The sequence below is a fragment of the Neomonachus schauinslandi genome, chromosome 14 (assembly GCF_002201575.2).
Source record: "Neomonachus schauinslandi chromosome 14, ASM220157v2, whole genome shotgun sequence".
In the NCBI taxonomy this organism is placed as follows: domain Eukaryota; kingdom Metazoa; phylum Chordata; class Mammalia; order Carnivora; family Phocidae; genus Neomonachus; species Neomonachus schauinslandi.
Window position 1 is genome coordinate 14,663,665 of NC_058416.1, and position 18,956 is coordinate 14,682,620.

At 41.3% G+C, this 18,956-nt stretch overlaps 1 protein-coding gene across 1 annotated transcript in view; it reads right to left on the reverse strand.

Moving 5' to 3' along the window:
* The window catches only part of CDH20 (cadherin 20), a 203,984-nt gene that overhangs the window by 36,477 nt on the left and 148,551 nt on the right, over positions 1-18,956 (reverse strand). The window contains exons 2-6 of the mRNA XM_021686396.1: positions 17,448-17,851; positions 9,042-9,336; positions 8,410-8,529; positions 5,819-5,986; positions 1,660-1,847 (exon numbers count right to left, since the gene is read on the reverse strand). Coding sequence (XP_021542071.1) covers positions 1,660-1,847; positions 5,819-5,986; positions 8,410-8,529; positions 9,042-9,336; positions 17,448-17,693 — 1,017 coding nt within the window. The 5' untranslated portion in view covers positions 17,694-17,851. The remainder of the gene's footprint in view (positions 1-1,659; positions 1,848-5,818; positions 5,987-8,409; positions 8,530-9,041; positions 9,337-17,447; positions 17,852-18,956) is intronic.

Here is an 18,956-nt window from a genome sequence, read left to right on the forward strand (position 1 = left end):
TTTTATAATGAAAGTCCAGTTATGCCATGTATGTTTTATTTTTTATTTATTTTTTAAAGATTTATTTATTTATTTTATGGAGAGAGTGCAAGAGCATGAGTGGGGGGGGAGGGGCAGAGGGCGAGGGAGAGAAACAGACTCCCTGCTGAGTGTGGAGCCCAGTATGGGGCTTAATCTCACGACCTTGAGATCATGACCTGAGCCCACATCAAGAGCTGGACGCTTAACTGACTGAGCCAGCCAGGTGCCCCACATCATACGTGGTTTAAAGCCCTCCAGTTGTTCCCTGCTTTATTGAGAGGAAGAAGTACTTACAGCAGCCTATAAGGTCCTATGCAGTTTGGCTCCTTTGTTACTTTTCTGACTTTTTTCATCTATTGGTCTTCCCCTCCAACTCAGCCTTATCAAACCCTTTGCTGCTTTTGAAACAAACTAGGCAGAGACCTGTCTCTGGGCCTTGGCACCGGTTGTCCCTTTGCCTGGAACACTTTTCCGCAGTCAACATGCCCATTCCCTTGTCTCCAGGGCTGCATGTGCAGTTCTCACTGAAAGTCATTTGTAAGGCACCTCCTGGGGTTGTGCACTGTCAGCCTGCCCAGCTCTGTGCTGTGACTACCCTCGTTAATCTTGTATAAATGTCACTTCTTTGTGAAGCCAATCCCAAGCACCCAGTTTAAAATTCGAAGTCATGTTGGCTTTTCTGATATCACTTTTGTTCTGTTTTACCCCTCCCCACCATAGCACTTATCACTTTCTACTATATTACTTTGTTGATTTACTTGCTATTTTGATTGTCTTCTTCCCTTTATTAGAATGTAGGCTCCATGAAGGCAGATATTTTTGGTTATTTTATTTACTCTGTACATTTAATGCCTAGAATAATACCTGGCACATAGGGAGAAGCTCAACAAATATTTGTTGAATAAATAATTTAAGTTACCTTGGGTTTTTAGATGTATTTAAAATGGAGGAGAAAGAAGATTAAATCAATGAGTTCTTAAATTTCATCACATATATTTACTAGGATATTAAAACTTCAATTTTTTAAGGTTTTATCTTCCACCCCAATATATCCATATGTGCTTTATGCTACAGAAAAACTTGATAGCTTACATTCAGAAAACTTGGTAATTTATGAAGCAAAGGAGTTGCAAGTGATAATACCACTCAGCAGCTATGTTTGACAAAGCTTTTCCAAGTCTAATTAGCATCTATGAGATCTTCTAGTAGCAATTAAAAAATCTCTGTGTGTTATTTATTGATTCATAAATAATATCATAGCTTGGTTTATTGTTATATATGGTACACTAATAGTAAAAAATGAACGTTATTCAACTGAAAATATTGATCAACTCATTAACATCATTAGTGAATTAAACTACAATAATTTTTTTTAGTGGTTAAGTAGTGAGCTAGGAGAAAGGACGTATTTATAATATATTTTTATCATGACATGGTACCCTCTCTGTAAAATGATCACATAGCCAGTGTTTACATGTAAGCAAAAGGAGTAAGAGGTTTTTTTTTTTTTAAGAAGTGGAAAGAATATTTATCAAAGGATTTGAAGCAATATGTATTAATAGCCCAACAGCCCTTACTAACATCTCATATATATTCAAAGCCTCCATTAACATGATTTGGAAAGAGGAGTTGGATTACCTTCTTCACAGTTATGATGCCAACTTGGAAATTGGGATCTGTGTTAATGTCAAAGGCATCTGCACCATCTCCATCCACAATGGTGTATTTCATCTCTGCATTGATTCCTTCGTCCAAGTCCTTGGCAAACACTCTGCCCACAGTGGAGCTAACTGGAGCCGATTCCAGCACACTCATCTGATAATGTTCTGTGAAGAAAGGTCAGAACATGCATTCTTGTAATCTGTTGCTATAAAAAATGCCTTGGCAGTATAATCATATCATATCAGGCATGCTGGAAAAGATGTCTTTCTCTTGCTTGGTTCAAGAATTAAAACTTGAGTTTTACAGAAGAAAAACTGAGATCCAAAGAGGCTGAGCCGACAGTAGGTCATCTTAGCTTATACTGGATGTTTGATAAGGAGGGGCCAAAATAGCTTGACCTAATCCTAAGAATACGACAGAATAAAAACAAAAATATTTCTTATCTCAGTGAATCCACCTTCAGAGTGGAAGGAATTACCTTGCTTTCCTATCTTTCAGTCCCTCCTCATGAACTATCTCCCCAAATGTTAATTCCTTCTGAGAAAGAAAAAAACATTGTGATTGCAAAGTACATATTTATTCTGTTCAAACTTGAAATGCCCACATTTTCCTTTGTGGCCAAGCTAGTGTATGGAGTTTCCATCTCTGTGGCCACCTGCCCAAATTGAACGGCCATCAGTGATCTGTAAAGGAGGAATAGCCACAGAGAACAAGCTCCCGCCAGCTCCATGTGTCCATCAATGTGTCCTTGCACTTGGTTCTGCCCAGTGGAAATCTCTGTTGTTTCTTGTTCTCTTGTTCCAGAATAGAATACCCCAAAAGTTCTCACAAATGTAAGAATCTCAGGGTTGGTAATGTTCTCCTTCTCAGCCTCACAATTAAATTTAGGTCCTTTTCATCTCCACAGAGTTGTGTCTTCGCTCACTTACCTTCTCTGGGGCCCAACTTTTTGACATTCTTCATTATTTTGTCAGTCAAAATGTGACTGACTAAATAACAAAGAAAATCACACAATCACATTTTCAATATGTTCATGGTCTCTTTTATTCTAATATGTATTGCAAGCTACAGGGAAGCCTGGGATGTGAGGGCTTGATTTGGGGAGGTTGACAGCACCCAGCCAGCTCACAGCACCCTCCCTTGCACAGGAGGAGAAGAAATAATGCCTGTTCTTTGCAAATACGAGCCAGGAAATTGCTAATGTCTGTAGTCAGCTGGCAGGCACTTGGATTTCATGATCTCTTTCCATTCTCTTCCAAAATTGTTGATGGATTAGACTTTGCTATTGCAGAACTTTTAGGAAAAATAATCAAGTATTTTTCCCACACCAGGAAAGCTTTGTGTTCTGTGTTTAAAAAAGCATATACATAAAATTTCTACATGTGATGCATTATATTAGAAATAAATAGCCTGAGATCTTGATATTCCATTAAATTTGGTTCAGTTAAAGGTAACTAAGCTTGTTCAATATAAAATAGTAGGAGTGTCATTTTGCCAACATCCCATGATCAGTTATGGTAAGATTTATAACAAGGAAGGAAAATTGAATTTTTAAAATGAGTAATCAGAAGATTAGTAAGGCAGAGAGTTTATCCAAGGCAGGTTTATGGAATAGTGAGATCATTTAAACTTTGTTTTAGCAGACAGATGGGGAGATATTTAATGGTGAGATAAAGGCAATTTTTTAAAAGTCCAAAAATAATTACGGTTTTAGAGGAAGCAGAGATGATGCACAAAGAATACTTGCAGGCAGATTACTTTTATACATTTACATTTCGTCTTCTCTGCAACACAGTCCTTGCTTCTGCTCTATGCTAGATTCCCCATTATCTTGAAAAAGTGGTAACTCGAAATGTTTGCTTTAGAATGGGTGTTAAGATGTTGGTTTGTGGGGCAGGACTAAAACTTACCTGGTTATCATTGTGTTGTGTTATGCTGTTGTAAAGTTGTCATGTTTGGAGTGATTTGACTTTCCTGCAGTTTGTCTAAATCCACATACTTACGAGCTATGTAATAACTTGCTGCTTTTGCTCTTTATGTCTTCCTCAGAGATACTGTCGAGTGTCAAATTTAAAAAGCCGAATAGGGTAGTTCAAGGATATAGTCTATAATGTGTGCAATGTGAGCCATTCATGAAGTGATAAAGTTAGAACCCACACAAAGAAGCCAGTCCATATGGCATTTCACAAACTGTTCCATGATGCACTGTATTGTAGAACTGAACAGCTTAGTAGCCTACTTGGTTGCACCACTTGTGAAATACTTACCTAGTATTCTGCCTTTTTGTTTGATGAAATATCGTGGGGTCTTTGTGTATACCAGTTGTATGAGAATATTTGAATTCCCTTCCTGTCTTTACGTAGATAAAAGAGATGACTCACTTGGTCTGGCTGACTCAGAATATTAGCTGTTCAGCTGATAATCTGGTTTGACTCTGTGTTTAGTTTCTTTTCTTTTTCTTTTTCTTTTTTTTTTAACCTGATTTTCCTGGTCAGGTCTTTCACGTGGAATTGTGTCTGCTATTCTCATTTCTCCAACTGCTCCTTGTAGGCATCTGATTCTCAAATTCACTTCTCCGTTCCTGGGCTCCATCCCACAGGTATAGCTCTGTATTTCCACCTTCCTTAAGGACATTCAGTCAGATTGTCCTGCTGTCACTTCATATTCAAATCTGAATTTGTCTTCCTCCTTCCCTGCCACTGGTTCCATTATGCATCCTCTATTTCTATCAGTACTACAATTCTATCCCTGTCACCCAGACTTAAAACATCATAGTCATCTTTGACTCCACCCTCTGTTGTGGTTCCTTCAGCCAAGAAATCAGGAGGCAGAAATCTATGTTTTCTTATTTGTCCCACTGCACTCTTTCTGCTGTTTCCTTAAGTGCTTATCAGTTCAAATCCCAACCATTCTAAAAGCCTCCCTGATGGATTCCCCAGCTTCTAGTCTCCACTCCTGCCAACGCATCCTGTACATGGCTATCAGATTAGCTTTCCTTTAGGTTTCTGTCTTGCTCAGAAACTTTTCAGTGACTTCCTTTAGAAATAGAACACATTTAAAATATAGAAATATTTAGAAATATAACACATTTAAAACACTAAAGAGCAGGTCTCCATTTTTAGGGGGTCTTTGAACATAAAAATCACATTTGCTACTTTATTTCCAGGTCTTTATACTGTAGATACATATTTTTCCCTTACATTATATTTTCCCTTACATTCATGTTCTATGCGAATGAGCTCTAGGAGAGCAGAGATTTTGTTTGTTTTGTACACTGCTCTATATGCCATACCTAGATGGTGCCCGAAACAAATATTTTTTAAATGAATGAGAGGCTTCCCCCTTCTGGAATGTTTTTCTTTCTTCCTATTTAAATATTTTATATTTTTTAGTCCCCTGTGAAAGTATCATCCTTCGATGAAGCCTTCATTCATCTTAGTTTATTGTGAAAGTTTCATTCTGTACTAAAGTGGTACAGCAAATGCTACTTCTTGGTTAACTTTTGATGAGTGTGGAATATGTACTCCCCAGCTGGATTTTAAGCTTCACAGGGACAGGGACTGGGTTTCAAGAATCTTGTATCCCTCATGCCCAGTGCCATTAGAAAGCAGGTGGTTGGTACTCTTGTGAATTGACTGGTTAAGGTAGTCACATGGGCCACTATGTGTTTACCTTCAGTTTGGCTTATTTTCTATGTGTGCGTTCTCAACAGGGCAGTATTTTATCCTAGGGGGCAAACATCAGTTTGGGGAAGGGGGAGATAGGAACATAAATCTTAGATGCTACAATGGTTTGTGGCTCTCTAAAGTTCAACCGTACCCAACAAAATCTTATTCCTTAGTATTTAATTTTATGGGGTGGGGTGCAGGGCGTGGAGATCAAGGGAAAAAAAAAAAGTCTACAAGAGCTCCAGAGAGAGGTGATAATGAAGGAAGTGAGAAACACTGGCTCAGTGCTATGGGATGTTGGGACCCAGAAGGAAAATGGTGATGTGAGAATTGCATGATAAATGTAGGAAGGGAACCCATGAATAATTGAACTTAAAGAGGAACCCAGGCCTGCCTTTTTCTTTGTCTTCTGTAATAGGTGCATTCCTCTGGCTGGAGAGCTATACTCTCATTGGTTAGGTACTCACTCTGGGGAAAGCGGGGTGGGTTATCATTGACATCCGAGAGGGTGATGTTGACTGTTGTGGTCCCAGCTAATCCTCCAAGCTGCCCTCCCATGTCCTTGGCTTGGATAATCACTTCATAGTATTCTTTGGCTTCTCGGTCCATGTTCATGAGTGCTGTCCTAATTACACCTGCAGGATAGAAAAGACTTTTTTAAGAACAAATCCACAAATCCAGTGTTTAAGATCAGCTTCTAGGTTTCTCCCTTGTGCATTGCTAATATCTAGAGTCGAGATGCAAATCATTTATATTTTATTAAACTTGAGGTCAGAATTCTAGCTTCAAAACAGTACTGTGCTTAAACAAATGGTGAGTAAACACTATTCCAGCAGGAAGAGCTGAGGGCCCATTTCCTTTGGCGACATTACCAAGAGAGAACAGGAGGTGGCAGCAGTGGTTCCCCAACAAAGTTTGGGACTAGCAGTCCAGGCCAATTTCAAGGGTCTCTGTTGTACCAAAGAAAACTGGGGCTTTGGGTCCCGGAAAACAAAACCTCGTATGTCTGCAAATCTATGATTTTAGATAATTCTCTTTCAGCCCGCTCTTTCTTTAGCCCCTAGGTTCCTTGTAGCGTGAATGACTTTTCTTGAGGCAGCTCACTCCTAGGCTGCTTTTCCCTGCCTCCTCAATACCTGTAAGCAGGGTTGGAATTCTGATTTGATTTTCCTTTTGTTATATATTCTTTCAATTTTGTTATGTTCTGCTTACCTCTGTGCTTCACTGATTTCCGTGAGCTGGGACATGAAAGATGCTCTGTTGAGTTGTTCATTTTTAACATGCATAAGGGATGAACTCCCCCAGACAGTAAGTAGCAGCATCACAGTGTGATGATACAGTTTCATTTAAGAAGAGGCCTCTAAATCAAAAGCCAGTGAAATGTGTTGTTTTGATCCTGCCAAGGATGTGCTGTAATGTTTTACCCCCCTTTTAGCCCTGCTACGTAGAAAAGTTGACTTCTCTACACTCTAGGCAAAGATTAAAGGCTTATTTACTGCAAGTTTACAGCATGACCCTTGGCTAAATAGACCTTTTGCATGCAAAGAGAAGAGATTGGGAACCACAAACCTGTCTCCAGTTTACTCCTACAGTGTATATATTGCCTTATAGTAATAACATTCTAAAGTGAAATATGCAGCATTTTCCTTTTTTAAATGCACAGCAATAACTATCTTTTCATGTATTTTTGACCTTAACACTAAAGATGCCCCCTGGGAGCTGTCAAAATAATGTAAGGTTCCTCTTAGGATATAAAGGACACATTACCCTCTTCCTGTCTGTATTTGTCTTCCCTGTGGGCATCGCCCCCCCCGCCCCCCGCTTTCCCTCCCCCTCCCCCTCTGTAGAATTGTTAAAGTTACTGTTTTATAGAAGTCCCTCACTGCAACCTTTTTTCTTTACTCCTAATAATTTACACTCCCTCACTTTCTGATTTTATGATATAATTTTCTGAATGCCTGGTTCCCCTTAGGACTTTTGGAAAAAAAAATTCTATCAGGTTGCTAATAGAAATGTATTTTTTCTCTTTCAAATGGAGAGGTGACTTTGAGTGTTAACCATTTACTTTACCTCTGTGGCTGTAAGTTTCTTTACTCAAGTTCCTTGTTAATTACCCTTAGGTCTTCAATTTTCCTGTATGGAAATGGGAGTAACAGTCCTCCCATATATTTCACAGGTTCACAAGAATAATGGGAGGCTCAAATATGGTAATGTCTGTGAAAGTATTTTAAAAGGAAGAAAGCTTGGCACAAGTGCAGGATAATCATGATAAAACATAAATTCTGTAGTCAAAGCTCTCAGGTAAAACTGAAAGAAACAAAAAAACACAACCAAACTTCTTTCGATTTGTCCTTTTTTGCCACATTCCTTCTTACCCATCCAGTTCTTTATGCTTTCCTCCCTGTGAGAGCTTCCCACTCAGCACCTGCTTTTTGGGGGGGGCCACATCCCATGCTGTGAACTCTTTACCCCCTCAAAAAAATCTGTGTGTCCCAGCATCCATTTATTCTGGCCGTGTTCTCTATTTAGTACAGGGTGGTTCAGTGGGAAGAACATCAGACCAAAAGTCAGGGGACACATCTACAAATAGAAGCACTTTATTAGGCTTCAATTCCCAATTTCCTTATTTGTTAAGTGACCGGTAATGGACTGGATGATTCCCTTAAGGCTCTTCTTAGTTTCAAAATCAATGATCTTAGTTCTCTAGTGAGCCCAGGTTAATGTGTCAATCCTCTCAGGTCTTCTTGGAGTGATAAAAGACAATCCCCGGGAATAAATTCAACTGTAGGAGTTACTGAAGGCTGGTGAGGATGTTCCTTTGTGTAGGCAGGCCTTTTGGCCTCTCCAGTCAGACTCTGGGCAATGTCTAGACATAGTGCTGCTCTTACCCACCAGGGCAGTGCTGGTTTGCTGTCTTAATCCTAACACCTGTAACAGTCTTCTTTCGTTAATACAGTCCCTAGAGAGTCCTTGAAAAGGAGAGTTGGGTTTGTCATAAGTAGCAGTTATGAATTAGTAGGGCATAAAGCAACCACCTCTGACGATGTGCATCACATACCTGTTTTGGAGTCCACAGAAAAATACGGCTGTCCCTGGAGAATGCTGTATACTACCCGGGCACTGTTGCCGTAGGTCGGATCATCAGCATCTGTGGCTGTCACCTGGATGACAGAGGTCCCTGAGGAAGAGAGATGGTGGAAACCTGTTCAAGTTGAATTGGTAACGGCTTGGAAGCAATGCTGAATAGGCAGTCTTAATGCATTTGCAATTGTTATGTTTGGGAGAACCCCTTTTGAGGTCAAGCTTCCATAGCTCCTAACTTGTGCCTCTCTAGTGAGACAGGAGTTATTTGTGTTTTAAATTCTTAGTAACCAGTGAGAACAACACAGCCTTTGGGTTCTTCATTGCTCTTTTATAATACCAAAATGCTTCTCCCTTATGAATCATTTATCTGTCTATCCTCTATCTTTTAAGAATCAGAACTGAATAACAATGCTAGGCTTATTATTACTATTATTTTTTACTATGGCTGATTTCACTGTCTAGTTTCCTGCCTAGGGACTTGGTTGTCATTTTCGGTCCAGGTTTATAATTTGTGAGCTGTCCTGCACATTCTTTCTTTGCATATAGAGAGGAGGACCTTCTGTAGAAGAACTGCTGTCTGTGAGAATCAGTGACTCTCCACCTTACCCACTGGTGACATTTCTGGTACAGTGGCGACATAAGGTCCATCCAGGAACTTGGGCTCATTGTCATTGATGTCTTGGATTTTGATGATGAACTCTGACTCTGGCTCCATTGGTCTGCCGGTCCGCCTGTCTAGGGCTTGAGCCCTTAAAGTGTACTGGGCCCTTTCCTCTCGATCAAGCCTCTGAATGGCATGGATGTCTCCAGTGGTGTCGTCAATGGTAAACACGACACCTGCACCTTCTCCTGAGAGGATGTATTTGATGGATCCATCTCCCCTGTCCATGTCTGAATGAAGCTAGGAAAAAAAAACAAACCCGGAAATCTCATTATGGATATGAACAGGTGTGGGAAATAAATTGATTTTCACTTTGGTCCAAACTTAAGACCTTCTTTCAAATAGGAAGAATTTTTTTTCACTCAAACGTTTTAAAATGTTGGTCTACAAAGAATTAATATACATTGAACATGATTGTATCAAAGACCAAATATAGATTGATGAATAAGTAAAATTTTTTCACATCACATTCAGTATCCTGAACTTACTACTGTATTTTTAGGTGCCTTTCCCTGAGAAGTATAGAAAACAGGAGTTCTGGGAAGTGTAGGCCCCCACCCAACATGAGAATAGGAGCAAGTCTAATAAGGAGGAACCTAGCATTTCCACTTAAGAAAAAAAAAATGGACAAACCTAACCTTTTAAAATAAGTATTTGACATAAACTGAGTTTTAGAGTTTCAAAAACCTTGGGATAATTCAAGTTGCCTGAAAAACTGATGAACTGATGAGTAAATAGGCTATGGCCACTGTCCTGGAAACTGTAAATGACCTCCAGGGACTCCTGCAACTCTCTGATTCTGTGGTCCCAATTCAGTAATTTCATTCAGTAGGACTATGTATGCGTGCCTCTGTTTCGGGTGTCAGAATGGATTTCACGGCCAGTTGTTGGTATTTGCATCAGTGTATCTCTCTTTGGTGGGACCAGTTCCTGGGCTTGTAATTGAATCACTCAAATCTATATGTGGATGGCTGAGTTAGGGGCATGCTTTTATCCGCCCATCCAACTATGTTATCTCCTGGATTACTTTGTAATGAATGATAAGCACTCTCAAAAGGAGTCCAGGGCACTATTTTCATATTACGCCTGGAAATACATTTTTGCATCTCTAATTGCAGATAATGTTTTATGGCAGGAATCCTGAAATTTTGTGTTATCATATAAGTAACAGTCTCTCTCTAAAGTGGGTTTAGCACTTTGCATAGTTCAGAGATTTAGTTTATAAAATGGGCAACCAGTGTTAGCCTTAGCCTAGTGGGGGCAGACGTATCTGGCCTAAAACATGATGTCAGTTGTAAGTCGAGGGCCTTTGACAAAGATTTGAACATTTATTACTCTCAAATTTTTAATATTATAAATGTGGAGAACACCATTAATACTTTGAAAGGTTGTTGGGATCATTAGAAATTAATGTATGTAAAGCACCGAGCACAGCGTCTTTCCCATAATAGGAATGCTATAAATGGGGCTGATTATGATGATGATAACAATGACGGTGATATGCATAGAGAAAAGGGTATTAACATGCCCAGCTCTTCTCTGCTCCTTCAAGCTTTCGGGAATGTAGCAGAGACTATACAAACAACCTGTTGGCTTTTTTATTATGCATAGTCTAACGGGGAAAGCGCTGCCTGAAGCGTTGCTAGGACAGTGTTACTCTGAGGATTAAATGGCAGAGACACCAAGAGGACACCTGAAAATGTATTCACAACATCCTCAGACAAGGATGGATTTGGAGGTTGTGGCTGGCTTTGAGTTGATCTCAGATTGACTCATGGCCAAATCATGCAGGCAGCGATTTTGCCGCCTGAAGGAATTCAGCTGTGTTGTACCTAGAGAGGGGAAATAAGAGAATAACATTGACCAAAAAAATTGCTAGTGGATTTTTTTTCTACTTAAAGAATTCTATTTAGAATATGAAATTCTCACATTTCCTCATTCCATATACAGTATTATTATTTTTTGCGATCCGAATCTTTTATTTATGCAGTTAAAAAAACCAGAGGTGCCCAACTCTTACTGTGTAGAATAGAAAGCCATTTTATTGGGACCCAGTCATAAAGAAATGAAAATCCATTCCATCTGGAACTGTTTCCAGGCAAAGGAATGGGATTGGGAGGAGGAGGAGAGGAATCTCAGGATTTTTTTTTCTTTTTAAGATTTATTGATTTATTTGAGAGAGAGAGGTAGTGTGTGCACAGTGCGGAGCGGGGACAGAGGGAGAGAATCTCAAGCTGACTCCTCGCTGAGCTTGGAGCCAGCAGGACTTGATCTCACGACCCATGAGATCACAACCTGAGCCAAAGCCAAGTCAGACGCTCAACCAACTGAGCCACCCAGGGTGCCCTAGGGTTTTTTTAATATAAAAAAAAAAATGCTGTGTATTTATATATGTAAGACATGTAACCCTAAGGCATGTGGCATAGAACTTTTACTTATAATGAAATAGGTTCATTTAGGGCATGGCAGATTATTTAGGGGGAAGAAAACAGAATAGAAGCTGACATAAAGTACCTAGGACTCTTTTGAGGTGTTCTACTTATTATCTAAAAAGTTTTGTCCTATGGTCCTTAAAAAAACTAAGCGTACTTGCTGTTATCATGGGCCAAACTTAAGTGAGTATTGTGCCTATGGAGAGTGCTTAATAAGTAATAGAAGGCTCAAATTGTTGCTGCTGCAGAGGTCCTGGTTCCTTAGGAGCCATTCAGCTGACCAATGTTAGTAGAGTGTGGGCTGAACATCAGATCTGTTATCTTTTGTTTTTGTCTGTATTGGGAGAAGAATTTGAGAAATTCTCTGGATGGTAAGTTCCTTGAAGGCAGGAACCATGTGGCTTTCATCTTCATGTGGATTCTCACATGTAGCAAATGCTCAATGAAATTGTATGGGATGAGTGACGTAGGGTATAGGATTAGGGTTAAAGCTTTTTGTGAAGTGTTACCTTTGTTTAAAAAGAGCTAGCAAGCATCTTTCAGATAGCTTCTGCGTGTGGGTGTGTTTGTGAGCCCGTGTGTAAGAAGGAGAGAGGGGAGGGAGGAGGGGGCGAGAGGACATCCACAGAGAAGCATGATGAGCCTTTTATGAACAGGGACAAATGGGGACCAGCTATGACAGGGACCAGAATCTGCTTACACAGAACTGTTTCCTGAGGAATATAATTGTATCATTTCAGGGTCCAGTCAGGGAACAAAACCTAAACCAGTTATTTTAGCAGAGCAAATCTAATATGGAGAATTGGAAAGGCAAAAAGGGAACACTGAAGTTTTGGAGGGTTAGAAACTCCAGGAAACAGCTAGTGTCCCTCTGGCTGGGGGCAGAAGGCAGCGGTTGGGGCTCCTGGAATCTAGATGTTTGGAGGAGGCTGGGCCTGAGGCCTCCGAAGAGGGAGTGCTGTCGCCTGGGGCTGGGGCTTCAGGAGCTTGGAGAAGGTGCCCCCAGCACCCACTTCTCTCAGACTTCAGACCCAGATTTCTGAGAAGGGGCTGCCATCCAGTTGTGCTGATCTTTCTGCGGGGGTGTGATGAGGCTGGTGCTGGGAGTGTGGGGAAGATCCAGGACCTGGAACCACCTGTTGGCTAGGTAATAGGAACAAGTCCCTTCTCCCTCCTCCTGCCTCTGGTTTTCTCTCTAGTACATTCTGCTGTCTGAACCCAATGGGGAGCTGGTTGGAAAAGGAGAAACTGTGGCTCGCAGAGTCCCAGCCCTAACTGACATCACTACGGGGAGTATGGGAGGGTGAATACAGAGCTGAGAGACTCTAGCTTAATAACCAGCATGGTAATGTGCATTTAATATTAGGGTTTACCAGCAGTAGAATACACATTTGGTTACGACAATTGCAAATGCGAGGCATTGATAACTTTCCCTTAAGTCACTCAGCAAATTGGCAGTGTAATAAAAATGTGTTTTATAATTTATCCATATTTAATTCAGCTAATGCTGACTGAGTACCAGCTCTTCAGAGGAAGGTAAGGAGCTTCTGGAATGGAGCTGGCAGCACATGGTTATGTACATCTTGGGAAAACATTCTTCCTCCCAAAATCTAAACAGAGTAAGATAAGTGGATATCCTACTTATCCTAATAATGCTTTAGTTTATAAGATCTTCAGCCAAAGGAGTAGTGAAAGATGGAAAGTCCAGGTAGTTTATGAAAAATCTTAGTTGATTTAATATTTTAAAAACAAGGGTGATTTTCACTCTTTTTGTCATCTTTCATAGTGCCTTGTACAATTCCAGGAGCACAGTAGTGCTTATATTTTGTGGTGAGACAGCTTCTGTGTAGCTGTTAACCTCAGCATGCCTTGGAACCACTGCTTCGTGCCCAAGCACAAGCTCTCTGCATCCCACTCTTTGCATATGTCAATATAATCTAGCTTTAACTCGACACTGTCTTGTCCCTGGAAAGCCCAGTGTGGATTTTATAAGGCCATACCAATTACAGCTGATAATTGTTGCCATACGCCTCTGATATAAGCAAATACTCAGGCAGGCTCTCTAAAAAGACATCTTCCAGAGCTCAAGGTGACAAGCTAAATGCCCCTGGGAGAGAGGGAATGAAAGGTGGATGAATTCTCTTTCAAAACAAAGTAAGGGGGGGAAAGTGCCTGGGTAAGTGAATATATAACGTGGAGTAACACCCCACTTCACTGGCTGCTCAGTGTTGGCTGGATGAGACAGCTGTCGAGATGCCCAGGGTGTTCTGTGTCCTGGGTTGGGGTGCTTAGGAAAGGGTGGGCACTGATCATGAGTACTGGAGAGAGGGTACTAGACAGCTAAGTTCCCAACGTCGGGAAGCAGTTGGGCTTGGTTGGATTCCTGGTGCCCTAACACCATTGACTCTTCACTGTATTTTTCAGGGCCAAGTCTCAGGGCAATGAAAAGGGAAGCCTGTGGCTGCAGTGTCAGATTTTCTGTTACCTTCTTTGTAACTTGGGGCAATAAGCGTAACCTCTCTGAGCCGTGTTCCACAGGCTAATTATCTGAAAGTGGTGAGTCACACTTACCTCACAGCACTGTTGTGATGATTAAATGATCTGCTCTTTGTGACTGTGACTGCCACATAGTCCTGTGGTAGCCCAGTAAAATGTTAGATACCTTCGCCTTTCTGTAGGGTCGTATGTCCAGCCTTGCGCTGGGTACTCAGTGTTGGGGAAGCGTAGGGAAGGCTAAGGATGGAATCTCAGCTTCTACCCTTGGGAGAAGTGAAGAGGGCTCTAGATTGTACAAGCACACAAAGCCATTACTGAATACAAATAAATGTATTTTCTTAAACTTATTTTAGCAGTAGCCATGTATGTCTAGTTGGAAGAAAGATTTTACAAATAATGAGTAGCTAGAAGTCTTTGAACTCTGAGCAGATAGAAGATGTGTTCATGATGGAAATGGCTTTTAAGCTAAGGCCCTGAGCAATTGGAATGTGATTGAACGGAGAGGTGGTGACAGTGTGTCCTGGGCAGGGCAGTAGCATGAGTATATGTCTGTGGTGGGGACAAACGTGGTATGTGTATCAGGGCCAGTGAGGACACCAGCATGACTGGGATCAGGACTAGATTTGTGAAATCGTAGGGGAGGGCTGGATAAGGGAGGAAGACTCATTTTCTGCAAGTCCTTGAACTAAGCTAAGAGCTCTGATAAGCATTGGAGCTACCACGCTTTCTTAATCAGAGGAGTGACATGATGGAAAGTGTGCTTCAAGGAGATGAATGTCCTGAGTCCTAGGGAGTGGGGAAGATTCTCTACAGGGAGACGGGCAGTGGCTGCTTAGTTAATCTAATCATGAAGAGCAGAGGGACCACAGTAATGACAGAGCCTGGAGAGGATGAGGTGAATCTGAGAGAAACTGGCAAGGAGATATTGACAGGATGTGGTGACTGGTTGTACATGAGGGAGGGAGAGAAGGAAAGGAAGAAGTCAAAGAGAAGTCACAGATTTTGAGACTAGGAGATTTGTGGCTGCATTAGGTTACACACATTACTGAGCTGCTGAGTTCCCAGAGCAAAATCCCTATCTACCACTATTACCACTACTCCCACTATCACTTCTATGCTTACAGAGTAATGATCATTAAGATCTTACTCTTGGACCAAGTCCTGTGCTAAGCACTTTCATATGTTAGCTTATTTAATCCTTACGACACCAGGAAGTATTAAATATCTTTTTAAAGCACCTTCTATGTGACAGGTACTGTGTTAGGCCTTGGGGATAAAATGGGAGCTTATAGTCTAGTCCAAGGCTTCAGACAGTACTCATGTAAATAAACAAATGAATTAGATATTGTAGGTTGTGATGAGAGCTCTGAAAAAAATAATGGCCGTGAGAGAGTCTAACAGAGGGGCCTACCTTAGGGAATGGTCAGGGAAGACCTTGATTCAAAATGAGCCCTGAAGAGTGAGGAGAGGCCAACCACAAAAGAAGCCAGAGGAAGAATATTTTATTTTGGGGGAAAAATCAGGCAAAGCTTGGCAAGTTGTAGGAAGTGCCAGAAGGCTATGTCCCTGGAACACGAGACGAAGGGAAAGAAAGTGTGGCTTGCGATGTGGTGGGAGGGCAGGGGGCAGGCTGGGTCAGAGAGGAATGGTGTTGGGAGCTGTGGGGAGGAGTCTGGGTGATTCAAAGTACAGTGGGAGGACATCGATGTAAGCAGAGTGACATGGTCTGATGCTCATGTGTGGAGAATGGATTAGAAGAAAGTGTGGGTAGAAGTGTGGAAACTGGTCGGGAGTCCAGGTGTTTGCCCAGGTGAGAGATATCAGTGGAAGTGCAGGTGGGAAAAATGAAGGATTTGGGATGTATTTTGGCAGAGGACTGACAATTTGCAGGTGGAGAGAATGTGGGGGCAAGAGAAAGGGAAGAATGACCACCTTGTATCTGGTTTTAGAAAGTGAGTGATGGCAGTGCTAAAAGACTGGGGGCAGACCTGGTTTGGGAGAAAAACCAAGAATTCCTTACCAGATATGCTACATTTGGGAGGGCTTTGAGTCATAAATGTGGAGCTGTCACATATGCGTTAGGGTTTATGAGTCTGAAGCCCAGACAAGTGGCCTGAGCCAGAGATGGAGGCTTTTGTTTAGAGGTGGTGTTTAAAACCATGGGGATGGCAAATCCATCCAGAGAATGAATGTGGGTAGAGAAGAGGCCCAGGGCAAAGTTGACAAGCTGGACCTCTAATGGATGGGGTCATGTGGAGGGAGATGGCCAGCAAAGGGGCTGAGAAGGAAGGAGGGAAAAACGGGATTGTGAAGGTCATGAGGCAGAGAGAAGAAAGTGAGTCAAGAAGGAGGGACTGGTCAGCAGCATCTGAGGTGGTCGGTTCCATAAAATGAAACATCAAATTTGGTAGTAGGGAGGTCCTTGGGAGCACTGAAAACACGACTTTAATGCAGGGGACAGAAGTCAGATCTGAATTCAGAAGTGGGTAGGAGTTGAGGAAAGAGCTTATGCAGACAACTCTTTGAGAAGTTGTAGTTCTCTTGTTATCCCCATTTGATGTTTGAGGAAACAAGGCTAACGCGGCTTCAGTGCCCTGTCCAGAGTCGTTCTGGAAGCAATTGGCAAAGCTGGGTTTTGAACCCATGTGTGTTTGACTCTGAAACCCACATTCTTAGCCTCTGTGCTAAATAAGCGTTTAAGTTATCATTTGAATGAATTATTTATTTTCTAATTAGGTCCTTGTTTCCCATTTTCTCTCACTTGGTTGCTTTCACAAAATGGTCTCTGATTAACATCCAAATAAAGTAAACACCGGAGAAAGCCTGGATTAAAAATGAAATGATGATAGATAAATCAAGGGAATTCGAGTGTAAAGTTTATAAATATATTCATTGATTGTCTCGAACTATTCTAAAGCACATGCTAGGATCTTCTAGAATGAAGAATGTTTTATTCTTTGTTTTTCCCCCATTAAATTTAGGCCCCAGGCAATACCTGTGGAAATGCTTTGGGGGAAAAAAAAAAACCCAAACAAAACAAAGGGAAAAACCCCTCTACTTTCTCCTTTGCATTTTCTGGTTTTTTTCTTCCCCATTCTGTTATTCCCCAAAGCTGCTGCCGCTGCCTCTTACGGGACTCTAATGGCTCTTGCGGGGTCCCAGGCTTTTTCTCCAAAATCCCAATTCCTTGTTTTCTCCCACTTTAGAACAGAGGCTTGAACAAGGGGATAAATCTTTCCTTTTCTGACTGGTATCTGACAAAGCCAAAATTAGATTTCAACTAGCTGTTAAGTAACATACCACTAGTTATAATTGTTCTCAGGACTCCCAACACAGGCTAGGCGACCTCTCTTATTCAGTTCATATTTGTACTCCCTTTCAATATTTGATACCCTGATAATTTGTCTGTGTGGCCATTCTTACCTTGCCAACATACAAAGGGTCAGTTCCAGTATACTCTTCCAGAACAAAAAACTGGTTCCAAACCCAGCTCCTCTTTGTCCGCGAGTGTGACTGTGGCTTGTCTGACGGGAGTGCTTCTAATTTGCCTGGTGGTGTTGGTGTGCCCGAGAGAACGGCGGTCGTAAGGTCCATCAGTCCCCAGAAGTACAAGGACATGCCAAGTCCCAGCCAGCTCTTTGCATTGCTCATTCTACCCGAAGTCCACATGGGATTGCCAGGTTTTCAGAAAGTAAAGTACAGGATGGTAAAGCCACTGGAACTTGAGTCTTTTCCAATGCAGTAAAAAAATACCAATGCAGTTTACTGGACACTTACGCTTCTCAAAGGAGATCTCGATTCAAGTCAATCTGCTTGAAGTTGACTTCCTGTCAAGTTAAGGAGAACACACTGTGATGATGTCAAATCCTCTCCTGTGGGCTTATAGCAAGTTCTCAAGAAATGTCAGTAAATATTCAGTTCTCTACTCAACGAATTAAAGAGTCATAACATGTTATTGCTTTAGAAATGTTTGAGTAACAAATAATATTTTAATAAAAAGAAGACAACCTATCTTGCTATAATCAATCCCAAACCTTTGGATATGGATTTCAGTGGGAATAAAACTGGTGAATAAATTTCTTCTCATTGGTAACATGGCTGGAGGGTTATGCTGTATTATTGATTGGCTTGAATTAATAGTGTGTTCTTTGAAATATTTATGATCAGACAGCCTTCTAAACTTTTAAAAACAGCATTCATTTCCAAAGTTTACAGCTAATAACTAATATTTTCATTAGCCCAACTGCTTTTCTTGGCTCATTAAAAAGCCCAAAGCAAATCTAACTACCTTTTTTTTGCCACCCACAATTATCTTATGTCTACCCCATGTTATTGATAATGTTAGGGATCTCGGACTTCATTTATAAGCAGCCACAGATCACTTCTGACTTAATCATTTTCTGAGCTCCTGGTAGAATTTGAGTTTCACACTCTACTGCTTTGGCTCTGAAGCGCTGAGAGGGGCTGCTACTGTGACCTTTCTAGGGTTTGAATGGTCAGTTAATCATTATATCACTCACAACAGACTTGAAAGTGCTCTTAGTCACATGCTACTGTGGGCATGTTAAGAGAGGCTAGCCAACACATTTTTTTTTCCTGATCTGAAAGACTCATTTAGACAAAGGGATGTTGACTTCTACCCTAGGGACACCTTTTCATCAGTCAAACTTCTTTTGTTGCTATGAAGGCAGATTAGCTGGTGACCTCACTCCTGGACTGTGACCTCATCCACCTTTTCTTCCTTTACTTTGGCTGGGCGCAATGAAATGGCATGGTGCTCCCACCACTCTGTCAAAACAACCAAAATGACTTCTGTGGGGTTAACATTTTCACTGTGAACGTGGAGCACTGTCATCGTCTCAGAACAGATGTGTATATTTGGGGATTTCAGACCCATGCAACTAAATAATGCTCCGTTTCTACAAGTGGTTT